This window comes from Oncorhynchus tshawytscha, linkage group LG14 (assembly GCF_018296145.1).
Source record: "Oncorhynchus tshawytscha isolate Ot180627B linkage group LG14, Otsh_v2.0, whole genome shotgun sequence".
Taxonomy (NCBI): Eukaryota; Metazoa; Chordata; class Actinopteri; order Salmoniformes; family Salmonidae; genus Oncorhynchus; species Oncorhynchus tshawytscha.
In genome coordinates, this window is record NC_056442.1 from 29,718,055 (window position 1) to 29,730,599 (window position 12,545).

At 41.8% G+C, this 12,545-nt stretch overlaps 1 protein-coding gene across 1 annotated transcript; it reads left to right on the forward strand.

Annotated features, from left to right (window-relative positions):
• Positions 1–370: 370 nt before the first annotated feature.
• LOC112267569 (olfactory receptor 11A1-like) lies at positions 371–1,463 on the forward strand. Its single transcript, XM_024445780.2, has one exon. The coding sequence runs from the start codon at positions 515–517 to the stop codon at positions 1,445–1,447; it is 933 nt and encodes a 310-aa protein (XP_024301548.2). The 5' UTR covers positions 371–514; the 3' UTR covers positions 1,448–1,463.
• The last annotated feature ends 11,082 nt before the right edge of the window (positions 1,464–12,545 follow it).

Sequence of the window (12,545 nt, forward strand, 5' to 3'; positions counted from 1 at the left end):
AGGAGGGCATGTGATACAAAATGGCATCTGTTTTTCTCTATATGGTTTCCTTGACTCTGAAAATATCTAATTATCCCCAGGTGTCCCCAGGTATTGGTAATCATTTGCATATCACACCATGGCAGGCTTCTTTTTTTTTTATCTTACGAGTATAAGAATCAAGTGAGGAGCTGAGTTTAAGGAGATCATCATGGATTAGAAATGAGCTGTCTTCATTTTGAATTTAGAATACATGTATCATTTTGCATTTGAATGTAATTAGTTACATGAGTACAGCATACAAAGTAAAATATTTTTTGAATGATGTTTTCATGAGAATGAAAAGCAGTCTATATTGGTGAGTATACTGTATATGTGGGGAAATCTATTACTGAATCAACAAGTCAAGGAAGTATCCATTTAGGTTGTCTGTTCTTTGTGATTTCATCAATTTAACTTATATGAAAGCTACAGTAGGAAGATTTGCTCCTCTTCTTCAAACATTGACAGCACATCTTTACCAACTCCCAGGACCATGGAAAACTCTACTCACTTTAAGGTCTTTAGGCTTGCTGCATACGGTGATATCGGACAATTGAAGTATTGCTACTTTGCTGTAGTAACTGTTTTATATTTTGTCATCATTCTTGCCAATGCTTTACTTATTGGAGTTATCTACATTGAAAGAAGCCTTCATGAACCCATGTATATGTTTCTATGTGCTTTGTTTGTTAATCAGTTGTATGGGAGCACTGGTTTGTTTCCTGCTTTCATGTTTTACTTGCTGTCTGACACACATGATATTTCCCTTCTTTATTGTTATCTCCAGATTTATGTGTTATACACATATGCTCTAACAGAATTTAGTAATTTAGCAGTTATGTCCTATGACAGGTACATCTCTATTTGTTATCCTCTACAGTATAACAATATTATGACACCTAAAACCATTTGTGGCTTAATTCTACTGTCCTGCTTGTCTTCTTTTTTTCTCATCGCCGTCATTATCTCCCTGAGTTTGCGACTGCAATTTTGTGGTAACGTTCTAGACAGACTGTATTGTGACAACTACTCGATAGTCAAGCTTGCCTGTTCAAATACTACGCTGAATAACATATGGGGTCTTCTTGTCACTGTGCTTTATATTTCTTGTACTATATGTCCTACCATATACTCATATGTAAGAATTCTACAAATATGTTTAAAGTCTTCTAAAGAGACGAAACAGAAAGCATTTAACACCTGCACACCACATATAGCCTCTTTGCTGAACTTCTTCTTTGGCTGGTTATTTGTGATTCTACAAGGCAGGTATGAAACTGCAGATCTTCCACCTATACTTCGCACTATTTTATTTGTTTATTTTCTGATATGTCCACCACTTTTCAACCCTTTAATGTATGGTGTTAGGATGGTTCAAATCAGGCATGCTTGTAAAAGGGTACTAGGCATTTACCCTAAAACATAACCTGATAGTTCCTTTTTCTCATGTTGAATTATGTTCTCTTACTTATAGTTGCTATAATTGAATGTAAAAATCACATCAAGTTTATCATGTATTGTAACTGAGAATGTTTTGTGTCATATTAGCTAGTTAACTGCATAACTACAGAGCATCAAGGGGAGCGGCCCTCCCTACCTTCAGACTATGTTCAAACAGATGCTGAGTGGGATCTTTGGGAAGACCCTACACCCAAAACCATTCTGCCAGATCTGGACTCTTGGCCCACCTAACTCAGGACAGCTGTGTCCCTGCCCATCTTCCTAAAATGTTTGTCATCTTGAATTGTTTCAGTTTTCAAGTTAATTTCCTGCAGTTCTACACATTTTGCCATGAGGCAGAAATAAAGGGAATCTCTCACAAAGGATGTATATTGCAGGTTTTTTCTGCAATGTATATGTAATGAGTGCTTACTTATTCTGTCAGTGATGGTTTATGACCGGCATGTCTCCATTTGTATTTTATTCCATAACCATTTTCTCTCACTTAGCAATTGTTAAACTCTCCTGTGTTGAAAGTGCACTGAGTAACCTGCATGGTATATGTATCATAGCAAGTTTAATGTTTTAATCTCTGTGTAGTTGTGCTCTCATTTGTCAAAATATTACTTGTTTGCTTGAAAGCCTCAAAGGAGTCACAAAAGTAGGCTTTTAATACATGTGCTCCCCACTTGATCACTTTCATAAACTTCTCTACAACCATCCTTTTTTCTGTTGTTTACAGTAACCAGAGATATCAGTATTGTTTAGCCATGGGGGAAAGATATTCTATGCCCGCACTACAGAAGGCTATATTGGTCCACTAATGCAGGATAGTAAAGGCCTAGTGTGCTACTTTTGTGAGAAGAAAAGTAATCCAAAAATATTTATATTAATATTTATTAATTCAGATTTTTCAGGGGGTGCTGCATCACCCTCAGCACCCCTACTTCCTGTGGCTATGTTCTGTTCCCACCACTGTTGCACCCTATCATATAGGGATGAGAACCAAGGAGACCAGAAATCTGAACCTAAACTGGTACCAATTATGACTTTAGATGGTACAGCAGCAGGGCCAGGGTTACTGGTTTGAATCCCAGGACTGACAAGAATATCTGTCAAGATGTGAGCTGCCAGAACTGAATGCTTATACTGTACATTTGTTTTTTTATCATCAACATAATTGTTTGTATTGCATCTTATTTCTGTAAATATATTTTACTGTCAGAGAACTGTAGAGCACTGTAGTAAAGTCAAATCAGGGATGCTGCTGTGGCTCTGACCCTATGTTCTTCTAGAATGTCAAATCAAATCAAATCAAATCAAATTTTATTTGTCACATACACATGGTTAGCAGATGTTAATGTGAGTGTAGCGAAATGCTTGTGCTTCTAGTTCCGACAATGCAGTAATAACGAGCAAGTAATCTAACTAACAATTCCAAAAAAAACTACTGTCATACACAGTGTAGGGGGATAAAGAATATGTACATAAGGATATATGAATGAGTGATGGTACATGGTCACTGGACAATGTCACTGGATATGTACTGTATGTGTGTTTCAGGGGGGTTGGGGAAAGGGCAAAATGATGTGAGGTTCCAATAAGTTCTGTTTCCACAAATGGGCAGTAAATTATTCCTCTAGTAGTGAAAGATCTATAGACTTAGATCAACATCACAACAGTGTGTCTGTCCCATTATGGCATCTGCGAGAGCACTGGAAGCACCATTGAGGCAATCTCCATTTTAAAGTAGTCCATTTTCTTCTACTACTTCTTCAAGTTTTCAAACAAACTGGAAGGGTGCATACTGCCACCTGGACAGTGTTTTTTTAACAGGTATAAAGCCAAGGTTGGCTATTTACTGCCACCTGCAGTTATGGAAAGTTTGCTCATAAGTATAATTCATTGGCTGATCCACCAGTTACTACTTCAAAATGGTGAAGGTCCTCAATGCCGCAGCCCATGCTAAAACTGGCTTTTGGGCACTACAGTCCTCTATCTACCTCTATGGTTACATACTTTTTGGACCGGTCGCTGAGCTAAAGATGGATCAGCCCATCTGGCATTTGCCCTAACTACCTGGCCCGTCTGTTTCTGCTTAATTCTTAAATATATGTTCACACTGTCATTTAAGCACAGGTGTTGTTTAATACCAGTATCCAATGATAATGTCCCTGAGAGGAAAAGCTTGTGAGTTGTGTTCGTTTTAACATAGAGAACCGCCTACAGCATGACATTCTAAGTCAGTGGTTCCCGCACAAGGTGTCGGCACTACCCCCCAAAAAAAACTGGGGAGTGCATCAGCAGTTCCTCTTGTTATGTTAGTCATTGCATACCTTAGAGAGCTATTTACAACTTATCAGAAATGTACAGATCAACTAGCCCATGTCAGCTAATGTATTTGTATTTATTTTTGTCCATAGATCTTGTCGTAATTGTTTAGTCACTCAAATATCACATGAATACACATAAGACATGGCAAAATGTATAGAATTGCAAAAACATTTGCTTTAAAATTGCAACATTTTCTTTGTACCCGATGACAAAATGTGTAGAATTGCAGGAAATAATCATTAAACGTGCAAAATTCTCTCCGCCAACAAGAGAGGTGTGAACAGTTTGTGTCATAAACAGTGCTTGTGCCCATAGAAATAGATCAATGTTAAAATTAGTACTTAAAATCAGTCGTAGGCCTAAGATAACAATTTTCCAAATGTCTTCTAAAGTCCAATATAAGAAAAGTATATGTACAGTGTATAGAGTAGACCTATGAACAGCTATTTTCACTTAAATGTCCAATGCAGCCATTTTTCTCTCAATATCAAAACATTTATTGGTAACAACTTAAATACCTTACTGTGGTTATTTTTTACCACTTTTAGGACACAATTTCTCAAGCAAGAATCTTTTTTGAGTGTCTGGGAGTGGTCTTTATATATTTTTTGCATTTCTGCCGTCCAGAGGGAGTATGCACTCCACATCACGTGACTGGGGACAAGAACTATGACTTGCTTTCCTCTCCAGAGCAGGGCACCATTGAAAGAAGTGATAACTGGAGTGTTGAAAAGTGTTGAGGGTCAACTGAAGTTGAAGATTCCCGGTGAGGAAAAGTAGAGTGTAGAGGGAAGCAGTGTGATGAGGAATGTTGGCGTCAAGTGCAAAAAGAGGCAGACATGCTCCAGTAGTTCAGAGATGAGGATGAAGTACCTGCGGTGAGGAACACCGAGTTCGGGCCTCATCCCTAGGATGATAAGGATGATTCTGGCTCAGTGGGAGGGAGATTTGTAGAGATAATGGATCCTTGCATTTTGGCTGAATCATATGTGGTGTCAGGTTGGGTGGAGAAGAGGTTGGGGACTGTTGAGTTGGTGAAGGTAACTTGGAATGGACTCATGATGATTTATTGTGTTTCCTCCGCCCAGAAGGAGTGGGCTCTCAAGACAAGAGTTATGACTTGCGACAGGGCGCCATTGAAAGGAGTAATAACAGGGGTGACATTGAGTGTTGAGCGGAGCAGTTAAAGTTTAAAGATTCCCCGTGTCTGTGACGTATGCTTTTAGATGAGACGTGGATCCAGTGGAGAGCGTGGGGAAATGGAAAAGACATTGTCTGTCATTTAAAAGAAAGGGGGACCAAGGCACTCTTTTTATATAATTAATTAAAATGCCTTTATTTGTATGGCATGTTCAATGGAAACTAAGTTTAAAAACTCAGACTCCTTTCAGCTGCATGGCCTTCGTCAGTGAGTACAAAGAAAAGATAATACAATGTCCTCTTTTGAACAGCTTTTTCCAATCGCCCCTGATAGAATGGTGGCGGGTGTACAACGAGAGACTCGGCGTCTACCCAGACTTTGGGAATTAGTTGTAATTTACTTAATGCACAAAGCGAGTTTTTAACAACTTACAACTTTCATTGGAGATCGTGAAGATGCCCCAGGAGACTGAAACATCGCTGAGAGGAAGTGCCCGGGGGCAGCGTTGAGATCGTAAACAAAGGCGAGGGAAGCGGGTGGCCTCCGGGTTTGGCAAAAGCTAACCCCATATCGGCTTTCACCACCTAGCCTTTTCCTCGCTAGGTTCCGGTCACTGGCGAACAAAATGGGCGAAATACGACTGAGAATCATTAAAAAAATATATATTATGCATTGCAGCATCATGATTTTCACAGAAACGTGGCTAAACAACAGCATACCCGACAACGCTATTGGGCTAGAGGGGTGCGACGTCTTCAGGGCTGGTCGTACGGCAGAGGACTGGTAAGACCAGAAGAGGTGGTCTGTGCATTTATGTAAACAAAGCATGGTGTACAGACAGTAACATAACCGGGAGTCACTGTTCAACCAATCTAGAGTACCTGATGATTAGGTGCAGGCCTTTCTACTTGCCTCGGGAGCTTACATCCATTGTTGTTACTGCAGCCTATATACCTCTGGATGCTAATGCTAAACTTGCAATGAAAGAACTGAAGGTTACTATTAGCAAACAGCAAACTGCACATCCTGATGGTGTTTTATTGTTGCAGGAAGGCTACCCGAAACGTTTGACCCAAGTTAAACAATTTAAAGGCAATGTTACCAAATACTAATTGAGTGTATGTAAACTTCTGACCCACTGGGAATGTGATGAAAGAACTAAAAGCTGATGTAAATCATTCTCTCTACTACTATTATTAAAGTAAATGTAAACTTCCGACTTCAACAGTATGTACTGGAAAATTCACAATAAGTTCAGGCCTTATCCCGAGGATGAACAGGATGATTCTGGCCCATTGAGAGAGAGATGTGTAGAGATAATTGATCGTTGCATTTTGGCTGAATCATATGTGGTGTCAGGTTGGGTGGAGAAGAGGTTGGGGACTGGTGAGTTGGTGAAGGTAACTCGGAGTGGACTTGTGAAGATTTATTGTGTTTCCCCTGCCCAGAGGGAGCAGGCTCCCCGGATTGCTCAATTAGAACAAGAATTGTGACTTGCTTTTCTCTCCGGAGCAGGGCTTTAAGTGTTGAGGCGGAGCAGGCGGAGCAGTTGAAATTGATTCCCGGTGTCTGACGCCCCCCGTTTGTTGAGCCGTACAGTGGGGCAAAAAAGTATTTAGTCAGCCACCAATTGTGCAAGTTCTCCCACTTAAAAAGATGAGAGAGGCCTGTAATTTTCATCATAGGTACACTTCAACTATGACAGACAAAATGAGAAAAAAAATCCAGAAAATCATATAGTAGGATTTTTAATGAATTAATTTGCAAATTATGGTGATTCTGATTTTGTCTGGGGAGTGTGAAAATTACAGGCCTCTCTCATCTTTTTAAGTGGGAGAACTTGCACAATTGGTGGCTGACTAAATACTTTTTTGCCCCACTGTATGTAAGAATGCTGTTCATTGACTACAGCTCAGCATTTAATACCATAGTACCCTCCAAACTCATCATCAAGCTCGAGACCCTGGGTCTCGACCCGCCCTGTGCAACTGGGTCCTGGACTTTGTCGGGCAGCCCCCAAGTGGTGAAGGTGGGCAACAACATCTCCACCCCGCTGATCCTCAACACTGGGCCCCTACAAGGGTGCGTTCTCAGCCCTCTCCTGTACTCCCTGTTCACTCATGACTGCGTGGCCATGCCCGCTTCCAACTCAATCATCACGTTTGCAGACAACACTTCAGTGGTAGGCTTGATTACCAACAATGATGAGACGGCCTACATGGAGGAGGTGAGGGCCCTCGGAGTGTGGTGTCAGGAAATAACCTCACTCAACGTCAACAAAACAAAGGAGATGATTGTGGACTTCAGGAAACAGCAGAGGGAGCACCCCTGAACAGCATCAACTGTTCTGCCTTATTATTATTCGACCATGCTGGTCATTTATGAACATTTGAACATCTTGGCCATGTTCTGTTATAATCTCCACCCGGCACAGCCAGAAGAGGACTGGCCACCCCACATACCCTGGTTCCTCTCTAGGTTTCTTCCTAGGTTTTGGCCTTTCTAGGGAGTTTTTCCTAGCCACCGTGCTTCTACACCTGCATTGCTTGCTGTTTGGGGTTTTAGGCTGGGTTTCTGTACAGCACTTTGAGATATCAGCTGATGTACGAAGGGCTATATAAATACATTTGATTTGATCTGTGGTGGAATATTGACTCAGAAATATAACACTTTTACTAGAACCTGTGAATTCAATATAGACTTTAATACAAAGTAGGAAAGCCGAGCCCTTCCATGGAAGGACTCAATTTCAAACGTAACAGAGCTGATCCCCCTCCATGAAAAGACTAAATTATCATATTACAGAGTCCTGCCTTTATAGGATTCTGTCTTTCCATAACATATAGAGTCCCCTCCCTCTATATGAAAATAGCTTCCCTTGACCTTTCTCCATCTATGTTCTTGCTTGTTAACCCCCACATCTGACATCTGTATAGGTTATAATGGTAGCAGGCCCTGGTCCTATATGTTCCATTCCTTTAATAGCCATTCTCTCTTAGCTCTTCAAACTGGACAGCCTGCTAATAATGGAAAAGTAATCATAGTCGTGAGTTTTGATCCAACACCCCCCATCCACATCGACTGGACAGTAGTGGGGAAGGTGGAAAGTTTTAAGTTCCTCGGCGTACACATCATGGACAAACTGAAAGGGTCCACCCACACAGATAACGTGGTGAAGAAGGCACAACAGCTTCTCTTCAACCTCAGGAGGCTGAAGAAATTTGCCTTGTCACCTACAACACACACAAACTTTTACATATGCACAATCAGGAGCATCCTGTCGGGCTGTATCACTGCCTGGTACGGCAACTGCACCATCCTCAACCGCAAGGTTCTCCAGAGGGTAGTGCGGTCTGCACAACGCATCACCGGGGGCAAACTACCTGCCCTAAGGACACCTTCAGAACACCTACAGCACCAGATGTCACCGGAAGGCCAAAAAGATCATCAAGGACAACAACCACCCGAGCCACTGCCTGTTCACCCCGCTATCATCCAGAAGGTCAGGTCAGTACAGTTGCATCAAAGCTGGGACCGAGAGACTGAAAAACAGCTTATATCTCAAGGCCATCAGACTGTTAAACAGCCATCACTGACATAGAGAGGCTGCTGTCAACATACAGACTCAAATCTCTGGCCACTTTAATAAATGGACTTAATAAAGGTATCACTAGTCACCTTGAATAATGCCACTCTAATAATGTTTACATATCCTACATTACTCATCTCATATGTACAGTGGGGAGAACAAGTATTTGATACACTGCCGATTTTGCAGGTTTTCCTACTTACAAAGCATGTAGAGGTCTGTCATTTTTATGATAGGTACACTTCAACTGTGAGAGACAGAATCTAAAACAAAAATCCAGAAAATCACATTGTATGATTTTTAAGTAATTAATTTACATTTTATTGCATGACATAAGTATTTGATCACCTACCAACCAGTAAGAATTCCGGCTCTCACAGACCTGTTAGTTTTTCTTTAAGAATCCATCCTGTTCTCCACTCATTACCTGTATTAACTGCACTCGTTACCTGTATAAAAGACACCTGTCCACACACTCAATCAAACAGACTCCAACCTCTCCACAATGGCCAAGACCAGAGAGCTGTGTAAGGACATCAGGGATAAATTGTAGACCTGCACAAGGCTGGGATGGGCTACTGGACAATAGGCAAGCAGCCTGGTGAGAAGGCAACAACTGTTGGCGCAATTATTAGAAAATGGAAGAAGTTCAAGATGACGGTCAATCACCCTCTGTCTGGGGCTCCATGCAAGATCTCACCTCGTGGGGCATCAATGATCATGAGGAAGGTGAGGGATCAGCCCAGAACTACACGGCAGGACCTGGTCAATGACCTGAAGATAGCTGGGACCACAGTCTCAAAGAAAACCATTAGTAACACACTACGCCGTCATGGATTAAAATCCTGCAGCGCACGCAAGGTCCCCCTGCTCAAGCCAGCGCATGTCCAGGCCCGTCTGAAGTTTGCCAATGACCATCTGGATGATCCAGAGGAGGAATGGGAGAAGGTCATGTGGTCTGATGAGACAAAAATAGAGCTTTTTGGTCTAAACTCCACTCTCCGTGTTTGAAGGAAGATGAAGGATGAGTTCAACCCCAAGAACAACATCCCAACTGTGAAGCATGGAGGTGGAAACATCCTTCTTTGGGGAATCTTTTCTGCAAAGGGGACAGGACGACTGCACCGTATTGAGGGGGGGGATGGATGGGGCTATGTATCGCGAGATCTTGGCCAACAACCTCCTTCCCTCAGTAAGAGCATTGAAGATGGGTCGTGGCTGGGTCTTCCAGCATGACAACGACCCGAAACACACAGCCAGGGCAACTACGGAGTGGCTCCGTAAGAAGCATCTCAAGGTCCTGGAGTGGCCTAGCCAGTCTCCAGACCTGAACCCAATAGGAAATCTTTGGAGGGAGCTGAAAGTCCGTATTGCCCAGCGACAGCCCCGAAACCTGAAGGATCTGGAGAAGTATGGATCTCTGTATGGAGGAGTGGGCCAAAATCCCTGCTGCAGTGTGTGCAAACCTGGTCAAGAACTACAGGAAACGTATGATCTCTGTAATTGCAAACAAAGGTTTCTGTACCAAATATTAAGTTCTGCTTTTCTGATGTATCAAATGCTTATGTCATGCAATAAAATGAAAATTAATTACTTAAAAATCATACAATGTGATTTTCTGGAGTTTTGTTTTAGATTCCGTCTCTCACAGTTGAAGTGTAACTGTGATACAAATTACAGACCTCTACATGCTTTGTAAGTAGGAAAACCTGCAAAATCGGCAGTGTATCAAATACTTTTTCTCCCCACTGTATATACTGTTCTATACTGTTCCATCTACTGCATCTTGCCTATGCCTATCATTAGTCACTTTAAATAACACCACTTTAATAATGTTTTCATATCCTACATTACTCATCTCATATGTATATACTGCTTTACTATAACTTGCCTATGCCCGACGGCCATCGCTCATCCATATATTTATATGTACATGTTCTTATTCATCCCTTACATTTGTGTGTATAAGGTAGTTGTGTGAATTTGTTTGATTACTAGTTAGATATTACTGCATTGTCGGAACTAGAAGCACAAGCATTTCGCTACAATCGCATTAACATCTGCTAACCATGTTTCTGTGACCAATACAATTTGATTTGATATTGGTGGAGAAAGTTACGAGTGTTATTTGTGGGAGTTTGGAGGTGTCCGGTGAGAGAAAGGCAGATTGAGGTTGCCAGGGTTAGTGTAGTACAGAAAGTGTTGTATGCCGAAGCAGTGAAGAGAGTGGTAGAGGAAGATGGGTACAGGGTGAGGCATCCTAAGAGTCCTTGTGGAAGGTGAACCAATCACCCCAGTCTGAGGTCCTGAGAGCTCTGGAGCAGGATTTCATCAAGGATCTCTCTGTACTTTGCTCCGTTCATCTTTCCCTTGATTCTGACTGGTCTCCCATCCCTGTCGCTGAAAAACATCCCCACAGCATGATGCTGTCACCACCATGCGTCACCGTAGAGATGGTGCAAGGTTTCCTCCAGACATGACGCTTGGCATTCATGCCAAAGAGTTCAACTTTGGTTTCATCAGACCAGAGAATATTGTTTCTCATGGTCTGAGAGTCCTTTAGGTGCCTTTTGGCAAACTCCAAGCGGGCTGTAATGTGCCTTTTACTGAGGATTGGCATCCGCTTGCCACTCTATCATAAAGGCCTGATTGGTGGAGGGCTGCAGAAATGGTTGTCCTTCTGCAAGGTTCTCCCATCTCCACAGATGAACTGCAGCTCTGTCAGAGTGACCATCGGGTTCATGGTCACCTCACTGACCAAGGCCCTTCTCCTCCGAATTGCTCAGTTTGGCCGGGTGGAAAGCTCTAAGAAGAGTCTTGGTAGTTCCAAACTTCTTCTATTTAAGAATAATAGGGGCCGCTGTGTTCTTGGGTACCTTCAATGCTGCAGGCATGTTTTGGTACACTTCCTCAGATCTGTGCCTCAACACATTCCTGTCTTGGAGCTCTATGGACAATTCCTTTGACCTCATTGCTTGGTTTTTGCTCTGACATGCGCTGTCAACTGTGGGACCTTATATAGACAGGTGTGTGCTTTTTCAAAACATGTCCAATCAATTGAATTTACCACAGGTGGACTCCAGATCAAATTGTAGAAACATCTCAAGGATGACCAATGGAAACAGGCACCTGAGCTCAATTTCCAGCCTCATAGCAAAGGGTCTAAATACATATTTAAATAAGGTATTTCAGTTTTTTTTCTAAAACCCTGTTTTCGCTTTGTCATTATGGAGTATTGTGTGTAGATTGATGAGGAGAAAAAATGAATTTAATCCATTTAAAAATAAGGCTGTAATGTAACAAAATCTGGAAAAAGTCAAGGGGTCTGAACACTTTCCGAGTGCACTATACCTTCTCATCATCACTGTGAATCTGACGCTGATCATTACAATCAGTCAGTGGAAAGGCCTTCATGAGCCCATCGATTGTATTGAACCACTGGTTTCCACCCCAAGCTCTTACTGGACCTTCAGTCAGATGTTCAGGTGATATCTTATGGTGGATGTTTGACTCAAGCCTATTTAATATACACATCTGTCAAATGTGAAATTACTGTTCTACCAGTGATGTCAGAGAGAATATAGTAGACGGTTGCTGTCAAAAGAATGATTGATGAGTGTCCTGTGTTTGACCTGTTTGACATCCTGTCCGGATGTTCTCAAGTGTGTGCTTATGTAACTTGATGGTGCAGCTGTTTCTTTGAAGTAAAGCACTTTTGAAATAAAAGTAGTGGCCTGGTGATTGCTATGTTGTGTAGTGACCTTGTTGAACTTAAAGAAAATGTGTTTGAGTTGGAGTTTATTTGCATTTTTACAGGGAAAGTGCACATGAATCAACGTTTCAGTAGAAGTGCCGGTTTTAGCCTGCCGGCTAATTTTCAACCGCAGTCCCTGGGCAGGTTATTAAAAACAATTACAATACAGACAATCATTGAGCACACACGGAGCAACTTAGGACAAGCAAAACATAGCATGCAACAAGACAAAATCCATAAAAGCAACGATCGCACACCACACCTCA

Excerpts from the sequence above, each read along its gene's own strand:
- LOC112267569 (XM_024445780.2), top strand. The coding sequence starts at position 515 with ATGGAAAACTCTACTCACTTTAAGGTCTTTAGGCTTGCTGCATACGGT.